This window comes from Protopterus annectens, chromosome 4.part0 (assembly GCF_019279795.1).
Source record: "Protopterus annectens isolate FY-2018-M chromosome 4.part0, PAN1.0, whole genome shotgun sequence".
In the NCBI taxonomy this organism is placed as follows: Eukaryota; Metazoa; Chordata; order Ceratodontiformes; family Protopteridae; genus Protopterus; species Protopterus annectens.
Window position 1 is genome coordinate 1,823,533,625 of NC_056733.1, and position 22,128 is coordinate 1,823,555,752.

At 41.3% G+C, this 22,128-nt stretch overlaps 1 protein-coding gene across 4 annotated transcripts in view; it reads left to right on the forward strand.

Moving 5' to 3' along the window:
* LOC122800037 (oocyte-specific histone RNA stem-loop-binding protein 2-like) overlaps positions 1 to 22,128 on the forward strand; it is a 512,723-nt gene that overhangs the window by 310,458 nt on the left and 180,137 nt on the right. For all 4 annotated transcript variants that reach the window (XM_044069515.1, XM_044069512.1, XM_044069514.1 and 1 more), the window contains one exon: positions 16,283 to 16,420. In XM_044069515.1, coding sequence (XP_043925450.1) covers positions 16,283 to 16,420 — 138 coding nt within the window. The remainder of the gene's footprint in view (positions 1 to 16,282; positions 16,421 to 22,128) is intronic.

Sequence of the window (22,128 nt, forward strand, 5' to 3'; positions counted from 1 at the left end):
CGGGCTATAGTAAGTCAGAGCAGAGGATTGGCTCCAGAACCAACCAGCAAGAAGGAAGGCACGATGGGTGACAAACATGTAATGTTATGGTAGGTACAGAACTTTTTATTTTAAGGTGCAGTAAGGGAGAAGGTGTGGGTCTAAATTGGTCCTTGGACAGTTTAACTTAGTTTTGATTTGTTGCATTTCCATTAAGGAAAGAATTCTGCATTCAGGTTTCTTACTAAAATGGGATTTTTATAAATTGCATATATTGGGGAAAATAACAATCGGGCTGCATGTTTCACTCTGAAATTAGTTTTTATATTTTAGAATTTGAGCTTTAAAACATGAGTATATTAAATTGATGCTATTTGGTATGGTTCTAGACCAGACCATTTAAAGCATCATTGCTAACCAAGTGGGAAATCCCCAGTGCATGAGTTTCTTTGACAAAAGTTGGACTAAATTGACACTTTTTAAAGAAAATATCCCAGGTGAACTGGAATATGCAATAGCATTACAAGAGGGACAATTTGTTCATGTAGAAAGTTATTTTCTAGTATGCTTTCATAGTGTGGAGATGCAACGACAAGACAGGCAGTGCTATGTAAAAGGTAACTGCATCCTAACCATAGGAGATACTTCACTGATGTCTTGAGTGGAATGAAAAACAATCATGACTTTGACACATGATACATGCAAAAGGCTAGGAAAGTCATTAATCTAAATTCTAGCCTCCGTTAAATCGGTAATTGAGAAGTATTGTTATCTGTATTAACTAAGGTCAGTATCTAAGCAAGTAAACCAAGATCAGCTGTAATATGGCTGTAATGTTTAAGGATAAGTTTTCAGTGTTTGCAGTGAAAAACAAGTGAAACATTCTAGTTATTAAAATCGGAAGTGTTATATTTCGATTCCTGGTTAACCAACCTGACAAAGGATCAGGTGATTTTGTAGTGCGTAGTAAGTTCAAGTAAAAGTATTTTGTCTCAAAGCACAATGTTTTCAACCTTATTCCACAGTAAATAACGGACTGCTTTTGCAAAGGATTTCAACATTGGTAAAATGTGTATAGACAAAGTTTCGATTCTTGTGCAGGGAGGTAGCTAATAAGAATTGACAATTACTTTTAAAACAATGGTAACCAGTATATTGTAGCTGGTCCAGATAATCCTGAATACAAGCACATATATGAATTTTTTAAAGATATTTCTGAAATTACAGGAAACTAGATATTCACATTCTTGGACTGTTTCCTGACTGTTACTGGGAATCTTCACATTCTTTTGAGGAAAATAAAAGTAAAATAGGATTAATTTATAATTAAGAGCAAAGGTGGAAAGGGTAATCTTGTTATAAAAAAGCTAGGAAAATGGGAAATTCATTTAAAATCCACAACACAAAGTTGCAGGATTAGTTACTGAATTAAATGTGATGCATCAAAACTTGTCTGTTAGGGGGAATTAAGTACAAGACACTTCTAGTGCGGGTAGCTTAATAGTAATAAGTAGACAAATTAATTTATTTAAACCTATTTGATACCCTTTTGTTCGAGAGACTACCTATCAGCAATAACTGGTGGCTGGCACAGAGGGTTAAGGCTGTGAACTGCAATTACTCTAGTATAGGATATAATTAATTTCTCACTTGCCTGCTGTGACCTTGAGCAAGTCACTTAACCGGGCATTGCTCTCGTTTCTGAAAAGGAGTGGTCTGTCCAATGGCTCTACCTGATTAACCAGTGGGTGTTGCGAGAAGTTCTTTAGAATCCTGATAACATCACTATGTATACATTTATCAGACCATTTGCACAATATGCATAATTTGTGCATATGATCTTTACAGTATGCACAGGGTATATAACTTGTTTACCATGCACTGGGCATATATGATTTTCATATATACAGCAGGAGCTTATGGCCAAACAGTTTTATTGCCAACAGCATTCAAGCATCCCGTTTAAAGGGTAAAGTGACAGTGTTCATTGTGAAATGGTGGTTAAAATTTTAGTACTACCCGAGGAAGTGAGCAGTAAAGGTTATTTAAAGAAATTCTGAACATAGTAGAAATATGGGAAGTAAACCAATACTAACAAGGTGTTGGAAAAATAGTTAAAAGGCCTTCTGAATTTTCAAAGTACCATGGATCCCTGTGGAAAGGGTGGAAAAGCATAAGGAAACATTCCTGCTGGAAAAAAACATCCATCTTCCAGACTGCATGGAGTCCTGGAGCAGAACTTGGCTAGCTCATTCAGAGGGGAATTGAAGGTCTACTTCAACTCCCCACAGAAAGATCAAATATTAAATGACCCCCCCCTATTTGGTTTCTATTTGTGAGGGTCTGCAGTTGTCTTGCTCAGCCTGTCACAGTTTTACCCTCATGGGATGCAAAATTCCTGTGTAGTGAGAATTTGCTATGAAGCTATATCCCAAGCCAAGATGGCTAGTTTGCAAAGAGGATAAGACTTGGTTTCCCCTTGCTTGGTGTACCACATCACTGGTATCTTAAACGTGAGCTCCAGGGGACCAAAGGGTTTTCAGTGAGTTTAGTACCTTGATCAGAGCAAGCTTTTTTTTTGTGCTTGCATCTGTCCTTGGTGTCCCAAACACCTTGCACTTTCTCTTGAAACTGACCCCCCCCCCCCAAGCAATGTCCGAGGCATTTGTGGTGACTGCTTTTGGAGCAGGAGGGAATTAGGCAAAGACCTACACTTCGTGGAGAAGTCACTTGGTGATATTTGCTAACTGACCACAGAACAGGATTTGAAAATATGAATGCCGGTACCAGAGCTAGAGAGACTTCAGATACCATTTTATCTCCATGTGACGTCTTGCCAAGGGGTATCATGAGAATCATAAATGCTATGAGACCTGTAATCCTGAGGTATTGCCTTAGTGCCAAGTTGGAGTGGAAAATCCAGAGAAGTAGATCTAGGTATAGATCTAATTTTACTTGTTGAAGAAATGCTCATTTGAGCCAAGGTGTCTAGCATAACCAAAGGATACAATCCTTCATTTCAAACATAAAAGGTTTTGAATGTTATCTTGTAATCCCAGTTTGTGTAAGAGCACTTTCGTCCAAGTGATGTATTCCTGGTCCTTTGAAAGACTGCAAAGATGAGCAAGTTGTCTAAAAGTGCATGCCCTGCAGCCTGCAGTTAACTAACTGGAGCTAGACACTGAATATTCTTTGTGCAGTGGGTAGTCCAAAGGGAAAGGCATGGAACTGGAAATGATCTAGTCACAACCCTGAAGTCTGGATGAATGTGGGGGTGATTATTTTTCACTCCGTCCTTACCAAAGTTTTTTGGTAACAGGTTGTGAAGTGACAGCATTTTGAAAATGGGTAGTCTGACAAATTGATTTAGAAAAGAAAAATCTAGTAGTCTTAGTGTTTTCTTTGGCACCAAAATCCACCTTAGTTCCCAATTTGGGGTGGAATTGTCTCCTGCTTAGATGTGTTGAAGGACTGGGGAAATGGAGCCTGATCTGGTGGATGAAGAATTACCTCTGCTGTCTGCAGTCTGTAATCTTGAGTGATCCTCAAAACTTTTGTCAAACTATCTTGTCAGAAGCAGAAGTTCAGACTTTTGGAAGGGAAAGGACTTTGTAGGGGGACTTAGTCTTTCTGACTTTTTTGGCGGGGGGTCCTGTATTCTTTTTAGGAACCCCCTTGCCATTTCTTCATTGTTTCTTTACCAACATTTTGCTGACTGTTTTTGCTTTCCAACTTTTTTAGAAAATTTGGAAAAGGAGTGAAACTTCCCATATCTGCTTTATCCTAATCAAATGTTTTGATAACCTGTAGCAGATAGACCAAAATTAAATCTCTATCCAGAGAATTTAGTCTCATTTTTCACATCTGGGAGATTCTGCAGACTTCAGGAAAAAAATGCAGATATAACATTTCTCTGACTTTAACAATTTGTCAGAATAAACTAACCTATGACCATGACAATTCAAAATTTTGAAAAATTTGCAGAACACGCTTTTCCTCCCACATTCAGTTATTTTCCCATACTTGTTTGTACAGCATCTGGAATTGTTTAGCAGTAGGATTAAAGCTATAGCTGCTGGTTCAGGAAAGGTATGATAAAGTTCCTCACTCTTGGGTTTCTATACAGTAGCTGCCTTTTTAGGGGCAGGCTGACTATCAAAACTGCAGGCAGTGGACACCCTTCAAAGATGACGGCCCTGGAGGGGTTGGTGAAGGCTCTGAAATTCCACCTTTAAGTTCATAATACTTTCTGAGAGACTGAGAAACCTTGGTGGTGGTCCACTGAAAACTAGCTCATTCTGGAAGTAGGAGAAATCCTCAGTTTGAAACGGAGTCTGAATCAGAAATCTGGAGAAAAACCTGTCTCTTTAGGAAAATGTATCCTCCTACCAGAAGCTGCCTAGCTTTAAGCCCGGAGCGAAATCTAGAAATTAGAAGAGCAGTAGATACATGTTCACTTTCCTGTTTTTCAGACCTGACAAATGGGGCCAACAGTGTTAATAAAAACTTCCCCTGGGATGGGAACAACATTCTGACTTAAGAGAAGCCTTCAATTTTCCCTCTACCAGGACAGATTGCCCCTCCCTTGCCCAGTGAGCAGATCTCAATAGTTGCAGAGGATGTGGCTAAACCTTGTCCATAGTGGGTGTGTATGTGCTTCCCCAGAGGAATCTGGGCTAAAAGATGAGTGGTTTGAGGAACCAACTATGACAGCAGTCACCCACCTGAGGTGAACTACAGACTGTGGCTGGAGGAAGGCTAGACAGTGGGATTGTGGGAATTGTAGCTTGTTCCATGATCAAGCCAAAAATTGTGCCTTTCTCAGGGAAGAACAGCACACTTTCCTCCTTAAAGCACAGCCGAAAGTACTTTAATAGTGCATTAAAGAAATTTCACCACAAGTTTCAGCTATTTGAAATAAATTTTAAACTTGAATGGGTGGAAGGCTGAGCAGCCCAGTGCTCCGGATTGTGTGAAACTCTCTGCATTTGATTAAGCCCACTGTTCTGTTCTGCAGTGAGCAGCTGTTGCTCCGCTTTGACTTTTAGGATCTTACAATGAAGAATGGAGTCTGCTGGGTTTGGTTTCTGCTAAGTGTATCATTATCCTCAGATTGTACTATGCTATTTGCTTTAATCCACTCAAGTCCTACCTGTTAATTTATGACAGTCATGCAAAACTATGGCTTATGTAAACATATATGCACTTTTATTTCTAGGCTAAATCTTGAACCATTCAGATATTTAACTTTTTTGTTTGTTTCTTGGCACTTGCACCTACATATTGTGGCCTACAAAAAGTAAAGACTCACTGAACAGATATTGTGGCTTTAATGTACTAAGCTTAAAGGGAAAATTTAGCTTTATGGTTTATTCGTTATAAATCACGAAATAATGGCACCAGAAATAAAATGTTCACTTTTTTTTGGTTTATTAAGCATTTAATTGCACTATGCAACAGTGTTCCTACTCCTTTTGGGAACTTCTTCAGGCTATCTGCTTTTCATTTTGTGCAGAAGAAAAAATGTTTTTAACTCTTTGAATTGGATCTCCATCAAAGATAAAATTGTTTTCTAGCATGCATTTTCTTAACTTTATCTGGACTTTAATCTCTAGAATAATGCATACTAATTACCTTTCGTGGCTTATTTGTACATATGCTTCAAAATACTTTTGGTCTACTGAATCCTGCAAGCTCTGCAGCTAAATTCTAGACATACTGAGGCAGAAGTATCTGGCAGTACATTAATAGGACATGAGAAAATTAAAAATTAGGGTACAGAGTACTAACATATAAACTACATTTCTTTGTGAACAGTAAACTGCTTAGAAAGGTGAGCAAATGCTTTGAAAGTAAACGTGTAATAAAATTCCAGCTAATGTGACCACACAATGTGGCTGTTTCCAGGCCTGCAGACAAGACTCAAGTCACACAATATTTAATCCTATGCCTGGTAAATGCATCTTCAAGAACCAATGACAAAATTTAACACTGAGCTTTTCTATCTATTGGATACACAGTGGTGAATCTCCAGTGTTTCAAGCTTTGAGTAATTGTCCCATATATCCACTGCCATACAATGCAGCTTTCCTCTGCATTGCTGTATTATTTGGTAAGAAATGTTGCTAAATGCTTCATTTTTACTGAGAAATCACCATTCTTTTTCAAGTCATCCTAATAAATGCATGGATTTGACCAGCAATAAATAGCCTCCATGTCTTAACCTCTGACATGCCTACGTATTAGCAATGTGTTTTGTAAAATTTGCCTTTTTTGGCTATCACTGGCAACAGTTGAAAACTAATTTTCTGAAGAATGTATGGGCAGCAATTTAAGGACAGTACATTAACAATGGGGTAACATCTACTGAAAAGCAGTAGACATCTAAGAGGCATAATACATTCAGTGTTTGGGAGGAAAAGTTTGTAGCAAGTGACATTGAATGTTTGAAGTGTAAAATGACAGATTTGGGGGTCATGCTTCAGCTTGGGAACAGTGTACTTCTCTGAAAAAGCAGAGCTTTTATTTGAAGAAATCAAGAAGTTCCCCAGGAGGGGTTGGTCAAATGGAAAAAATGATTGGAGTTAAGAGGGAGAATATGCAGGTATTTTTGGTCCGGTATGAGAATGAATCATAACTTGGAATAGGATAGAAGCCAAGTAGAAAATTTGACCAGTGTGAATAAAGGAACTAGGGGAAAACAGCTGCCTAGCTAACTTGACTGCGATATAAAATGTAGTCTTTACTTATGAAGTTAAAAGTATCACCAGGTTGTGTGCATCATAATTAATGGAAATAGTTAACTGCTGTCTGAACCATACTGTCTGTATATTGCATTTTATCAATGGTTTCTGCTGACTGTTTTACTTGATGTGTCCTGTTGAATTTTAAAAATGTACAGTATTCACTTAGTACTACTGGCAGAAAACCCACTTTAACCAGGTCCCATGGAAATGGTGCATTTTCGCACAGTGTGAAAATAGGGTGTTCCACATTTTGACAGTTGCACATTGATAGGGTCTATTCCACATTGCTTTCTCTCAACCTCTTAAGCGGCCATACTGCCATTTAACAATACAGTTAAGTCTCATGAGTCAACTCCTGGATAAATAGCTTTCCAAAGCAGGAAAGTACATTTTACACTTCTGGTGAAATTTTTCCCCCAAAGGGAACTTCATCTGCCTAGCAAAAGAACACCACAAGTCAGCCAATATATGAAAGCCCACAGAGGAGCATGCACATCAATGGCAGGAAAGCTCTGAATGACTTTGTGCTCAAACCTGTTCGGGCAGGGCAGCTCTACCTACCTACTGGTTTTAGGTCATTAAAGTTGCCCTGAGGTTTTGGAAGCTAGCCAGCTATGCTATCTTTGACAGGATTTGACCCTGTAACTCATTCACTCCAATGGAGCTCAGGAAGTTTGCTCTAACTTCCAAAGGGTGGAGCCTTTTGACAGAATCAAATTATATCCTCACATTTCAAACAGTCAAATCTCTGGAACCACAGGGATTATGAAAGTATAAATGGCAGACTCTTCAGCACTGACTATTTTTTAGTGATAGTATTCTTTAGGTTCTAGGTCTTAAAACTAAATTTTATAAGTCATAGTAAACCTTAACTATTACACTTGTAATATTTTGTAAACTTACAGCATCTCAGCAACCACTCAAGTTACACAGTGAGGAGGATTTTATTTTCATCTTGCCGAGAGGTTTCATATGAGGTTAAGGGTTTCTGTCTGTTACTTGGTTAAGCTATTTAAGAAAAATGTGACAATTATATCTATATAAATAGTTTATATCTATTTAGCTGCACTAGACAGAGGTCGGGTATTAATGCAGCTGAGCTTGCCATTGTGTAAGCTTTAAGATGAAATCTTTTAAAACTTTGTACATGGCATGGTTTTTGAAATTATTGATCCAAATATGAACATGCAATTTTTGACCCTTAGAGGTCAGGAAGTAACTGCAGATGCACCTGGAGGTATCACTTGGATAAAATGAGTTAAGGCTAAAGACGTAACGCAAGCAAACTACAAAGTGAAAATGTTGAAATGGGAAGAATTCATGAAATGGGGACATTTGCATACCATGCCCACATGATTTGAATATAGCATGTAATCTACATTGGAAAATGTGTTGCACAAATTTAAAAGTTCAAAAACCCTTATTTACTACTGACAACATTCATTGTCCTGAACCAATTCTTACTGATGCTGTTTGATGCAGCAGCTGTGGGAGGAGCTTGGTAAGGGAAGTGGGAGTGAGCAGCTGACATCTGGTTACTCATACTTACATGAAGGAAGGCAGTCCAGCTGTTTTAGTGCCAACAACACATGACTGAAATGGACTACATGCAACACCTATAGGCTGGGATGTGCTTGGCTGTCTGCATGACATTTTGTATGGTATGTGCAGGAACTTACTTGCTTACAGGTGAAAGTGTGGTAAGCCTTCATATCTGAATGGAAAAGGATAAGACCGGAAGGGAAGTATTAGTCATGACTTTGATTGCTGTCACGAACAGTTATCTTGGAGATGGGAGAGCAATTCTGAGTGGCACAGGGCTAAATGGTTGGCACAGAGGGTGAAAAAGATGAAAACTTTAGAGTGGACAGTAATCCTGAACAGAGAAAAATGGGTTGCAAATGCATCAGATGGTAGACTATCTGGATTTCAAAAATATTTAATTGAAGTTGGTGTATTCCATGGTTCCACTTGGAGCTGTTGATCTACAGAGGTACCCGGAAGGGCATGGGACTAGTTGAAAGGCTGATAGGGAATTTAGAATAAATGCTGGACATTTAGCCAGAAGATTTACTATTAAATATATGTGCAGTTTAAAGTGAGCATGATTAAAGCAAGGACAATGGTTGATTAGGATTTGGCAGAGGGAGATGAAGCCAAGTATACTACTAGGGGAAGAGAATGAATAATTGGACACTGGAGAAGTTGAGGTCCTTGCCTTACCTTCACTGTAGAAAGGTTAATAAAAACGGAACAGAATAGGGCCTGAGCACATGCAAGGTCTGCATATTGGAATACTAAAGTAGCCAAGCTGGAGTAGATGGAACAGCTAAGCTATTGCCTCTTTACAAAAGCAGTTTCTAGAGTAGTCAGTTTGCCAATCCTATGATTTTCAGAATGTTGTGGAGCACCATCCTTATAAGTGAGGCAGCAGGATCGGCTATGGAAACAGTAGGCCAGCTGGCCTGACATCAGTGGCAGGAAAGTAAACTTCAAGATGAGAGGGGCAAATGGCATACCTGGAGGAAAACAAAATAATGGATTTTGTCTAATAGTGACACTTGCTAGCATTTATGGGAAACCTGCTTGGTTTATTTGTAAACAATAGTATTTGGGCAGTAGCAAATATGAATGTATAAGCTGAGAAACATGAAAAGATCAAATTGCACAAAGGAGAATTGTGCTTGCATGTATTAAACCCATAGATAACCCAAGTCCTGCACTTTGTAAAATGCTGAACGTAGAATACATAGAGAGGTAGTCCTGTTATGATTACTGTAGACATGGTAATCTTTTACCATGTTTATCAAAGTGGTGTCAAGAGCCAATAAATGCTAGGATACCTCTTCAGAGGTAGTTGCCTCAGAATAATTATTCCATTGTATTGAATCTGTTTGCAATTGGTTTGTTTTACAGTTGCACTTCTCTAGAGAAGAAAACAGAAGTAATTGAAGGAAAGACAAAAAGCAGGGGTTGCTTGTACTCTAAAAATGAAGTTCAGTAATAGTGGTAAAGGCTTGATGTGCTAAAATGTTGCCAAGGTGGGGTTCAGTCCATGAACTGAAGTTATTTGTGCTTGAAATGTCTGAGAGCAGAGAAAATCACTTGCAAGATACTAACTATGCAACTTCTGTAGGCTAGGTAAGACATTTTGTTGAAGTTTGATGCACTTTCTGCGAAGCTTGAATGAGTACACTAAAGTACTCTTCCCAATGAGAAGGTTTTAAAGCTGGGAGTTTTTGGTTCAAATGGTTAGTGTTGCTTAAAGTGGGGATGCCATACTTAAGTTTGGACTGCTGTATGGTGACAAAAGGATAGTGGCATTACAGGTCAAGTACACCTCCCTATGAAGAATGTACCTAATTTGAGGTCTGAAATTTCATGTTCCTCAAAGTACCACATTGAAAGGGTCTCTCACATACCCAGTGTTAGGAATATTTTAACTGATATTTAAGGCAAAAAGAAATTAATCCTATTTCATTTAAAATCTCTTTTTTTACAAATAAAACCAGCATATTTTTAACCATATGACCTTCCTTGTTGAGCAGTTTGTGTTCTACATTTTGCCCATTTCAGTTGCAGCTAGTTTCCCATTTTGGAAATGGGAGGTAGAGAGCTATGGGTGGTGGTAATTTGGTTCTTAGACACTGTAGGAGCAGATTAGGTAGTGAGCTTGTTTTTATGATTAACAGCAATGTATTTATATAAGCACCTACATTGCTTGTTCACATTTAAAGTACAAATCCTGGTTACACTTTCTCTGCTGAAAGTAGGCATATTTTATAATGGGTAACCCAAATGCCAACAGTGATCAACTGTGGAACAACTAGACTTTTATAAGGGATACTCATCAAATGGGTATGTTTTTAATGACCTTGAGCAGCATCTTACCCTCACCTAGAGTGATGCCACAGTACAAAGACAAAATGATCGATTTTAACAATTGGCTAAAATTTTGGTGTCATTCAAAGGGGATCCAGTGTCTGTCAGCTTGGGATGACATGCTCGACAAGCCACGTTGCTTCACTAGGGACAGCTTGCACCTGTCACCACTGGGCTTTCGGATATTGGCAAAGGCTCTTGCCACCACCATAGTGCCTTTTTTAGGCAAGGCTCAAAAGTCAAACCCACCCCCATAGACAGCACAAGGAACAAGAAACTAAGGGTAATGCTGCTTAACGCCAGAAGTCTTAACCTCAAGATGCACACACTCTAAGCTCTCCTCAGTATGGAGAACATCGATATCTGTGCAGTGACAGAAACCTGGTTCAAGGCTCCAGAGAGCACCCCAGCACTACCAGGCTATACCTCATATCATGCTTTTCAGCCCCAAAACCCGGACCGAACCACAAAAGGAGGGGGAGTTTCCATGTTTATCAAGGATATCCACACCTCCAGGTTAGTGGCATTGCACCAAGTATCTGAGACCATCCATGTGCAACTAACAGTGGGCAAGACTGCTTTTCAGTTTATAGCATCCTACAGACCACCCTCTCAGTCAGGAATCCCACTCGGCTTTCCTGAAAACATTGGAGATCATGAAGATCTCTATGAACACCATTATATTGGGCGACTTCAACTACCCAAACATTGACTGGGAGCACTACTCAAGCCCCAGCACCTTAGCCCAAAGGTTCCTAGAAATTGTAAACTCAAATGCTATGGAACAACTAGTCACCACTCCCACAAGAGGGGACAACATACTAGACCTGATCATTACCAACATGGGGACTCGATGCTCCATACCAGAAGTATATCCCTCATTGGTAAGATCAGACCATAAATTAATTTCACTGGATGTCCACATCCCGACCCCACCCCCAGCCTAGAAAACCACTGTGAAAAACTTCTCAAAAGCGAACTTCTCACTTCTCAAAACCGAAGTGGAATCCTTCAAGGCCCCAGGGCCAGTGGAAACTACGGCCCAAACTGCAGAATCCTATATAAACGCATTCTATGGACATCTCCAGGAATGCATGGATCATGCTATCCCAAACAAAACTAAGACCCAATCGTCCAAAGGCAGGCGTCCAGTCTGGTGGACCCCTGCCATAAATAAACTGTACAACAGAAGGAGGAAGCCACTACATGATGGAGCAAAATCCCTAATAGGGAAGGCATCTCTGATCAGTACTAGCAAAAAATTACGATCCCTCATGAAATCCTCCAAGGCCAGCTTCAAGAGAAAAATTGCACAGGACACCAAAGACAATCATAAGGCTTTTTTCAGTTGTGTTAGGAACCTGGGATGCAACTCCCAGACTTGTTCTGAGTTGATTGTAAACGACAAAAAATACACTGAACCCACAGACATCGCCAATATCCTGGCAGACAGGTTCAATGCAAACTTCTCCACCCCCCCCCCCCCAAAAGAGCAAGTATCTATCCTCCCAAACATCTCTGATGCTCAGGTGAAGACTGCCCTCTCCAAAGCAAAAAAACACTGCTTCCATGGGACCAGATGGCGTCCCAGGTTGCGTCCTACATGAACTCAGAGGAACTAATCCCTCAAATAAAACAGTTATACAATCTCCGCCTCACTACAGGATATGTGCCCACAGAATGGCGTACAGCAACAGTGGTCCCACTCCACAAAGGTGGAGCCTCTATGGACCCTGGAAACTATCGCCCCATAAGCCTGACTAGCTTAGTCTGCAAGGCTATGGAGAGTATCATCATGGAGCTCCTAAACAAAGACATTGGGGACCTACAGACACTAGATCCTACCCAGTTCGGCTTTGTCAAGTGCAGATCCTGCCTTTTGAACCTGGTTGACTTCTTCGAAACAGTCACCAAAGCCATAGATGAAGGGAAGGTAGTCCACACAGCCTATCTGGACCTTGCAAAGGCATTTGACACAATACCCCACTCGGGCATCATAGATAAGCTATCCAGCTTAAATATAAACCCCTATGTCACAAGATGGGTCACAAACTGGTTCAGACAGAACCCACAGAATGAGAGTTGCTGGAGCCATGTCAAACTCGAAACCGGTCACAAGTGGCGTCCCACAGGGTTCTGTCCTGGGACCACTCTTGTTCAGTATATACTTTTCCGAGGTACAGGCAAACGTGGGAGGACTATGGCTCACCATGTTTGCAGACGACTGCAAACTTGGCGCCATAATCGACTCTCCAGCTGACACAAACATCCTTCAAAAAGGTCTCTGACAGATAACTGGTGCCAGTGCCATGGTTTAAAGCTAAATGTCAAAAAATGTAGTGTCATACCCTTTGGCGAAAACAATGTGCCCACAAATTACCACATAGGTGGAAACCCATTAAGTACAGAGAAAGTTATTAGGGACCTGGGGACCCAAGTTGATAGCAATCTCTCCTTTGAAAACCACATTGCCAAAGTGGTTAGAAAGACCTTCTACATAGCCCACCTCATCACGAAGGGTTTCACATCTAGATCAAGAAAGGTAATTGTGCCCCTTTATTCATCCCTCAGGCCCATCATAGAATACAATGCCCCTTTTGGGATGTACCTTACCAGACACCTGCAGCAATTAGAAAGACCCCAAAAGTGTCTCACCAAGAGGATCAAGGGTCTCAAACAGATGCCATATGCTGCTCGGTTTAAAAAAAAAACTCCAGCTGTACTCAGTTGCCTACTGCCTACTTCGAGGCGATCTATGCCTGACATACAAAGCTATGTCAAATCCAGAATTAATGGACATGCTCCACCTCAGTAAATCTAAATCCCTTAGAGCCACATGCTCGATGGACTTGAACCTCAGCACAGAAATAAATAGAACTTGCTGGAGGGACAGGTTCATAACCCAGAGGCTCCCTTCGCTCTGGAATAGAATTCCAGTTCATGTGAGGCAGAGCACCTCACTGAATCTCTTCAAGAAGAATCTCGATAGGTGGATGTGGGGTCGTAGGTTTGTCCCAGGGATTACTCCCGTGTCACTATTAGACAGAGGCACAGTAAACTAAACCTTAAAAATGGCACAGTATACTCAAATCAAGGGGAGGCGTAAGCCATACAGAATCAGGCTAGGCTTATAATTGCCCCAGGGCAGATAGCCTAGTATGAACCTATGAACCTATACCAGTTTATAATTCAACAGAGCAACACAGGTGCAGTGACTGGGCCTACATATATAGAAATGTAATTGGATGGAAAATGCTGCTGATAGTATGTTTGTATAATGAAAATTTACTTTTGTTCCAAGTTTACAAAGCATTATGAAAAACTCATCTCCACAGTGGTTTTGGTCACTAGACTCGTCCTTCATTTTATGGACAGGTTTATGCTGAACCATTTGTTAGGCTTCAAAAAGTATAGTTCTAGAGCTATGGATGTGCCTCTTTAGTTTGACTTTGTCACACAGTTGAAAGGTAGCCCTTCAGAATGTAGACAAGTTATCATGATGGGATGGTTGCCAGGGGGATGGGTGTCATAGGTTCATAGATAGGGTAGGTACTAGGCCATCTGCCAGAGGGCATTCATAAGCCTAGCCAGTGTCTGCTTTCGCAACCCCATTTATTTACTGAGCCTCTGTCAAGAAGAGCTAATGAAGTGATCCCAGGGGTGCATTTTCTGTTGACCATCCACTCATCAAGGTTTCTCTTGACTGTTAGTGAGGCGTTCTGCCTAATGTAGTTAGTTTTGTTCCAAAGTATGGGCGGGTCTGACGGGAACCTATCCCTTCAGCATGCTTATTTATTGTGGTGAGGTTTAGCTCACTAGTGAGTGTCTCAGTGACTTAATTTCCTTAGCTGGATTATGCCCATCAATTCTGAGTTGGACATGGCTTTAAGTCAGGCAGAGATCACCTCTGAGTAAGCGATATGCCACTGAGTACAGTTGGAGTTTTTCCAATCAGGCTGCATAGGACATGAGTTTGAGGCCAGTGATCCTCTTGGCGAGGTACTTCAGTGGTCTTTCCAGCAATTGGAAGTGTCTTGTGAGGTACATCCCAATCAGGGCATTGTACTCTGATGGGTCTGAGTGACTAGTAGAAGGGCACTATAGCCTCTATTTCTAGATGCAAACCCTTTAGTAATTAGGCTGCATAGGGTTTCCTAACTACTTTGGTAATATGATTGTCAAAGGGAGAGATTACTATTTACCTGGGTCCGCAGATCGTTACCTCTTCTGTATTAAGGGGGCTGCCACCTATGTGGTAATTCATGGGTGTTTTGTTTTCCCTAATGGGATAACTATGCATTTTTTGGCATTTAGCTTGAGACCATGACTTTGACACCAGGTGTCTGTCTCAGTAAGGCCCTTTTGGAGAATGTCCACGCCAGCTGGAGTCAATTATGGCTCCCAGTTTGCAGTCATCAGCGAACTTGGTTAGCCATAGTCGTCCTGTGTTTGCCTGTACTTCTAAGTATATGCCGAACAGTAAGGGTCCCAGGACAGAGCCTTGTGGGACACTACTTGTGACAGGTTTAGAGTTGGACCTGGAGCCCGCTTTTCTTGGCGTGTGAGTTTTATCTGTAAGCCAGTTGGCAACCCATCTCATGACATGGGGGTTCATGTTCAGGCTGGTGAGTTTTACTATAATTCCCGAGTGCAGAATGGTGTCGGTGGTCTAGGTAGGCTCTGCCAACCACCTTCCCCTCATCTATGGCCTTGGTGATGGTCTCTAAGTCAACCAGGTTTAGTAGGCATGATCTGCCCTTAAAGCTGAACTGGGTCTGGTCAAATATTTGGAGGTTCCCAATGTCTTTGTTATGGAGTTCCATGATGCACTCCATAGCCTTGCACACCAGGCTAGTCAGGCTTATGGGGCGATAGTTACCAGGGTCAGTTGTGGCCCCTCCTTTGTGGAGCAGAATAACCATTGTTGTGCACCATTCTATGGGCATGTAGGCTGTGGAGAGGCTGAGGGTGAACAGTGTGTTTAGGTGGGTGGTTAGTTCATTCTGTAGTTTATGCAAGACAGCCTGGGACACCATCTTGCCCCATTGATGCTGTGCTTTTGAAAGGGCTGTTTTCACCTGTCTGATTTCCGGGACACTACACTTTTCCGGCATTGTGGGCCCTTTTGGTGGTGAGGGGGGGGGGGGGTGAAGTTTGAAAATCTGCCGGGATGTTGGCAATATCAGTAGGTTCAGTATATTGTGCTATTTTGCACTAACTCTGAGCACTTTATCACTTGTTTGGAAAGAATTACTAACCTTAATGGTAAGTATTTCTCCAGTTATGAAGGGATTGCCACTGCTTTTTAACTGCATGTCCTTACTTAAAGGGTTTGGTTAGTATAGGGTCTTAACTGGTCTGGTGGGTGGAGGCATGTTTGTCTGAGGACCATGTGGCTTGGTGGCAGATTGGATGTGGTTGCAGTTTTAGTCTAGTCTAGATGGAAAATGTTATCCAAAATGCAGTTCAGTAAGCCTACTCTGTCCTGCAACTGCAGAGATATTGGGGAAGGACATGCAATTTTAAGTGTTCTGATTGTAGTGTGAAAGTTATGCCAATATGTTGGGTCTGTTTCAGTGAAGTGAGATAATGGAATGTTTTGTGCAAATACCAGTTTGAATTGTTGTACAGAAGTGGTGTGCAGGGCAGTTGACTTTCATTACTTCTATCCACAGATCATTGAGAGAAGCTGGCATTCACCCACGGACACCAAACAAGTACAAAAAATACAGCCGAAGGTCATGGGATGCCCAAGTCAAGATGTGGAGACGTTCCCTACACAACTGGGACCCAGTATCTGAGCTTCCTTTCTTGTATGTAAATAGGCCAATAACATTGTTTGTTTTTTGACATCTTGTATGGCTTCTGGTGGGGTCCTTTGGGAGGATAACAGCAGTCCAACATATCAGTTCATTGTCCAGTCATACAGGGGCATTGCCCTTCTGCATAAATTGTATGGGCATTTATTGCATGTGAAGATTTGGAACTCTGGAAAGTGAACTTTCAGTTGACTTGAAATATTAACTTGTTTTCATAAGCAAAGTCTAACATATTAAATAAGCAAACCTGTAGAAGCTTTTACAACTTGACATGTCTCTTGATGAACAACATTCTGTAAAGATATTTAATATTCTGTGAAATCAGAGGGATAAAGCCCTAACAGCAGACCTTGCAAGTTTGATAAGTAGGACAGAGGGTTGTTAGTACCTGGAGGGGAGATGCACTGGCATTCTGGGGAATAGTGAGGTAGAGCTGGATGCATACAGCCCCAGTTCCTTGGAGAGGTGGCAGTTTAAGGAGCATTTGGAGCATTTCATCTGGAGCATTTCTCCCCGGGCCTCCGCTGAAAACAGGCTCTGTGGAACCTAGTCGGACATTCCCGGTCAACAAATGTTAAATAAATAAATAAAAATTTAAGTGGGCAGATGTATGGCTGTTCACACCAGTGAGGTTTTTTGGAGGGGGGGAGGTCATGCAGGATGAGTGCTTTGAGTCCCTATAGTGACTTCAGGTCCTCTGCGCACAGGGATGGGATTAGGACCTATGACTAAACACTGTTCTAGGAAAGTAGCCAGCAAGATCAAACTTGGATTTCTGCCCAACACGTGTGCCCTCTCTCCATAGCTGTCACTTTGGATCCTAGGAACCTCCACTGTTGGGGAATGAATGAGATCCAGTCCACTGGGGAGGTTTTACTGCAAAGTAGACTGGGAATGTAATTCTGTTTTGTATAGATTACTGCTGTAGTCCTAACTGCTGGATTTCAGTCCCTGAAGGCCTGGCTTACAGCTTTTTCCAAGGATACGTACCCATTCACTTCCAGGCCAGGACAGCTGCCCTTTAGGGATGTTGATGCATTCCCTGCATAAAATTGAAGTCCATCTGCTATTTTAGATTTTTCTGGATACAGTTAACAGCGCAGGTATGTTTCATAGCAATAGTGGTTTGGTATTGTTTGGCCTGTTATTCAGCTCAATCTATACCATTTAGTCATTGGCAAACTTGTCCCTGTCTAGTGATTACAGTGGTCAAGTAACACTTTTTTTTTTCTCTTCTAGAATTTGCACCTTCCTAAGCAGTTGTGGTACAGATTGCTTTTTGAACAATTCGGTAGCTTTAGAATGTTTTGCCTTCTATTTGAAAGTGGTGTACAGAGTTGCATGATGTGACAGTTTTCTCCTAAAATGCTTCATTCTATTTGGCTGTCTATGAAAGTGCTAAAGACCTGGATTTGCACTACCATGGTGTCTTGCGTTTCATTCCAGAGCTTGCAACATCCCCCTAAACAAGTAGATAAGCAAATTAAATAGAAGGCAGGTACTTTGATGCACACCATCATGGCATCCAGTGCCCCTACTCAGATTGAGGAGGTTTGCTTCCTTAGTGCTTTGGCAGTCCCTGTGCCATTCATTGGTTATCTGAAGCATGCCCTCTTTGGAGGGCATCCTGACTGAAACAAGGCACACTTTACCAAACCAAAGACTGTCCTGTAACTTTTGACTGGACATATGCTGGGAGTGCATGTTGACGCATGCCATACATTCCAAAGGGGATTGCCATGCACCCCCCCCCCTTAGTTTTATTTGAAGATGCCTTTGGTAGAGGCATGGTGACTTGGGGCTCCTGTCCTGTCTTGAGTGTCCCAGCCAAGGGGAAGAAAGTTTAAGCACAAAGTTTTTGCAGTTACCTGGCATTCAAGTAGCAGATGGGTTCTGTCCCCCTCTTAATCTCTTTCTCAGTAATGCATTTCTTTGTTTCCTGGGTTTGCAAGTGTAAAGTGGGCTTAATTGGCTTCAGTGTGAAATGTTCCCAAAAAGAATAACTCAAAGTGAAGATAGACAATTGTATTCTTCCAAGGTGCCACCCCCCAGAGTACAAAATACAGGTGTCCTGTTCCCTGCTTCTGCCACAAATATCCTTTAAGAAATATCACTCCCTAAAGGACTAACGCTACCTGTGCCAAACTCAGTCCAAGCACATAAACTAACATAAAAGGCACAGTAGCGATGCAGGCAGTAAACACAGCACTAACCAAAATGCAGGAAACAAAGCTAAAAAAAGCTACTTCATGAACTTTAAAATTCGGATTTATTGTGGTACAAACAGAAGATGCAAGTGCTTTCACCTGGAAGGCTTCTTCAGACCAAAAGAACCCCCCCCCCTGTACACCCTTATATGGCAACAAAGGCACCAAAAAGATAAACCATTAAAGGCATAGTACAACTATCATGGTAAACAACATAAATGAAGTGCTTACTCTAAAATACATCAGCCATAGTAAAATAACAACTATACCACTCAAACATGAATAGAGATGTATAAAAACAAAAACTGCATAAATTCAAACTAATTGCACAACACTAACAAATCCTCTCATAAAAATGCTCTATATGTAAAAAGCACAGTCCTACATATTACTTCAATCTCCTGGACTTCAGGAAAGGTCTCAATGGTACTTTCTCATTCAGTCCAGGAAAAACATCTGCTCTAAGTCTTAACAATCCATTTAGATTCAATACTCTGTTGTATCCCTCACCCCCCCACCCCCAAAACTAGTGTGCAAGATCTAGTACTTTAAAACAAAAAAGGTGTGTGGAATCATTAGACATGACCTGTTTGGATAGAGCATTGACAGTGGAATGAATCCTGATCTGGTAGAGATGTTCTCTTATTCTGTCCCTCAGCCTCCTGTCTGTCTTCTCTACATAAAACGCAGCACAGGCTCCACAGGAGGCCAAATAAACATGTGCAGATTCACAGTTTGCATGAACTCTAACTTCATGGTTAATGCCATAGACAGGATGATAGAAATGGACATCAGTGTCTATGGAACAATAGTTGCAACTACCACAGGGTACAGTACCAGCAACCCTATCACCTCCACCATCCATAACAGGATAACACAGCAATTTCTTTAGATACGATCTATTATAGACAAAACCTGGTGCAACACCCACAATTTCCCTCACATTTGGGTCCAGTGTTAACACCCCAGTGTGAGCTAATCACATCCTTCAACCTACCTACATCCTTAGTACAATATAAGGGCACTCTGAAACCATGGTTTCTACTCCCTGGCAGGGACCATCATGGTCCACTACAGTCTCAGAGAAAGGGTGCAGCAGCTTATTCCCTCAAATTGAGGTCTGCCAATCCTCTCCATATCAGATGTCTGATATTCCCTGCTCTTAAACCTCTATCATAAATCCTTAACATCTGCCTCAAAACCATCCTGACTGGGATTATACTGTGACATCCTATACACCTGACCACTCACAATATTACCAAAGATGTAACCTGGATGCATACTGCGTCTATGGAGATAGGAATTTCGTTGACACTCCTTTCTATACACTCCTGTGTTCAGTAAGCCACTTTTCAATCTCTGAACGTAGACATCCATAAAGGAAATCCAATTCTCAGAAACCTCATGGGTAAATTTCAGATATTGGGTTAGACCATTAACTCTCTCCAAGAAGAGAGAACTAATCTTTCATGCCCTTCAAATGAAAAACACATCTACAAAACGCCTATAAAACATCACGTTCCTCAAAATCAGCTATACCAAACAAGAACTTGGTCTCCCATGCAGCCATAAAGAGGCTGGCATAGCTGTTGGCACAAGTGCCCATAGCCGTGCCATCCATCTGTAAATAGCACGGAGAGCCAAGTTGTTCTCTAACACAACTTCCAAAAATAAAGCCAACAGATCTACTGCATCACTACCTAATCCAGATTTGTCCTTAAAGTATAGGGACAACATCCAGTGTGACTAATATGGGAGATCAACAGGGACAGATCTTGGACTCATACAAATCCAACAGGAATAGTTTCGTGTTCCTTAAAATGTAAACATTTGCGTCAACCACTGGGCGCAGGAACCTCTCTACATGCAATGAAAATGGTTCCGTGATCCACCCCCTGCCTGCAACAATGGGCCTCATGGGTGGACACTCACTGTCCTTATGGATCTTAGGAAGACCCTGTATCACTGGCAGGAGGGGATGACTAACAAATATTCATACAACTCATTTGTAATAACATTGGTCTTAATCAAATCATCTCAAACAGTCTATTCTATGGACATGTATATCCACCAAACTGTGAAACCTTTGGTCTGAACATATACCTCATTGCCTTATCATAGAACTCTGTCCATAACTACCAGGGGCCCCCCCGTCAGCAGGTCTAATGACAAGGGGGGGATCACTCTTCAGTTGTTGTAGGGCTCTCCTCTGTGCATAAGTTAAATTGCCCTTTCATTTACTAGACTTACCTACTCTGTTTTCCATGTCACACAGATCATTCTCAACTAGTTTACTGAATTCAGCTACTAGTGGTGGTACCATTGGCATGTACACCCTAGGCTTCTTAAACGATTTCCCATCTAACACCTGTATTGTATCCTTAAACTGCAATCTAAGGTGCAGATTCCGAATAGCTTAAACTGTACTAGAGTATCATCATAATTACTGTCACAACTAGGTATAAAAGTCAATTCCTTTGATATAGTACCCCTAACTCATCTGACATGAATGGGCGGAAGGAAATGTTATGCACTAACTTCTCCCAGTTTTCTCCCACATTTTCTTGAGGTTTTGGTTCACCTAGGCATCTACTGACAACTTCCTCTTCGTCCTGCCCCTGCTCATAGATCTCTATCCCCCCCTCCCCTGTGAACTACATTGATGGGGAAAGGGCGATTGACAATCGCAGTGCCAACATTGTCATGACTAGAACTATGTGCAGCATGCATAGTATGATTGGAATCCTTCCTCCTAACCACCATTTCCAGATTCGGATTTATTGGAGTCACTGACTCGAACGGGTCAGTACTAATGGCAGATTGGCCCACTGGGGGGGGGGGGGCAGCATTAGAACCCGCTCCCACCACAGCTGAACCCTCAAGCTCTGACTCTGCAGAAACAACTGCATTAGAAAAAGCCCTATTAAGGACATTCAAACCCTGGGGCACATTACTCGTAGAAAATACATTACTAGAGCCATCAATCATACTTGCATTAACAGTTACACTTTTTGGCATATTAACATCCACATTAGTATTATGAATTTGTCTTTTAGGTGCATCAGTCCGTTGAGTAGAAACAGTGGCATTAGGTCCATGCACATTACTGTACGTCCTTGGCCAAGTGAAGACCTGGCGTAACCTAAAGTAATTTGTTTCTCTTGAACTTGTGCTGTTTTTGTGCCAGTAAGCGCTTCTCGTGTAACTGCACAGTATCCAGTGTAGAATCAATAAGTCTATCAACATCAGCCGGAAAATGACAATACAGCTCCTTCTGTTTTCTAATACTTTCTCTTAACTGATTCTTCAGTTAGGAAGAATTCATTCAAAAGTAACATTTTAGGCTTACCTCTGTTAGCGTGCTGCCACTGGGAGGATGGCAGGTGTTACTGAGCAACAAGTGGAATTGCCTTATGTACCAGAATAAGGTACTCCTACGAACATTGATAATTTCTGTGTATCAAGTACTGTGAATCCTTTGCAGGAGTCTGAGGA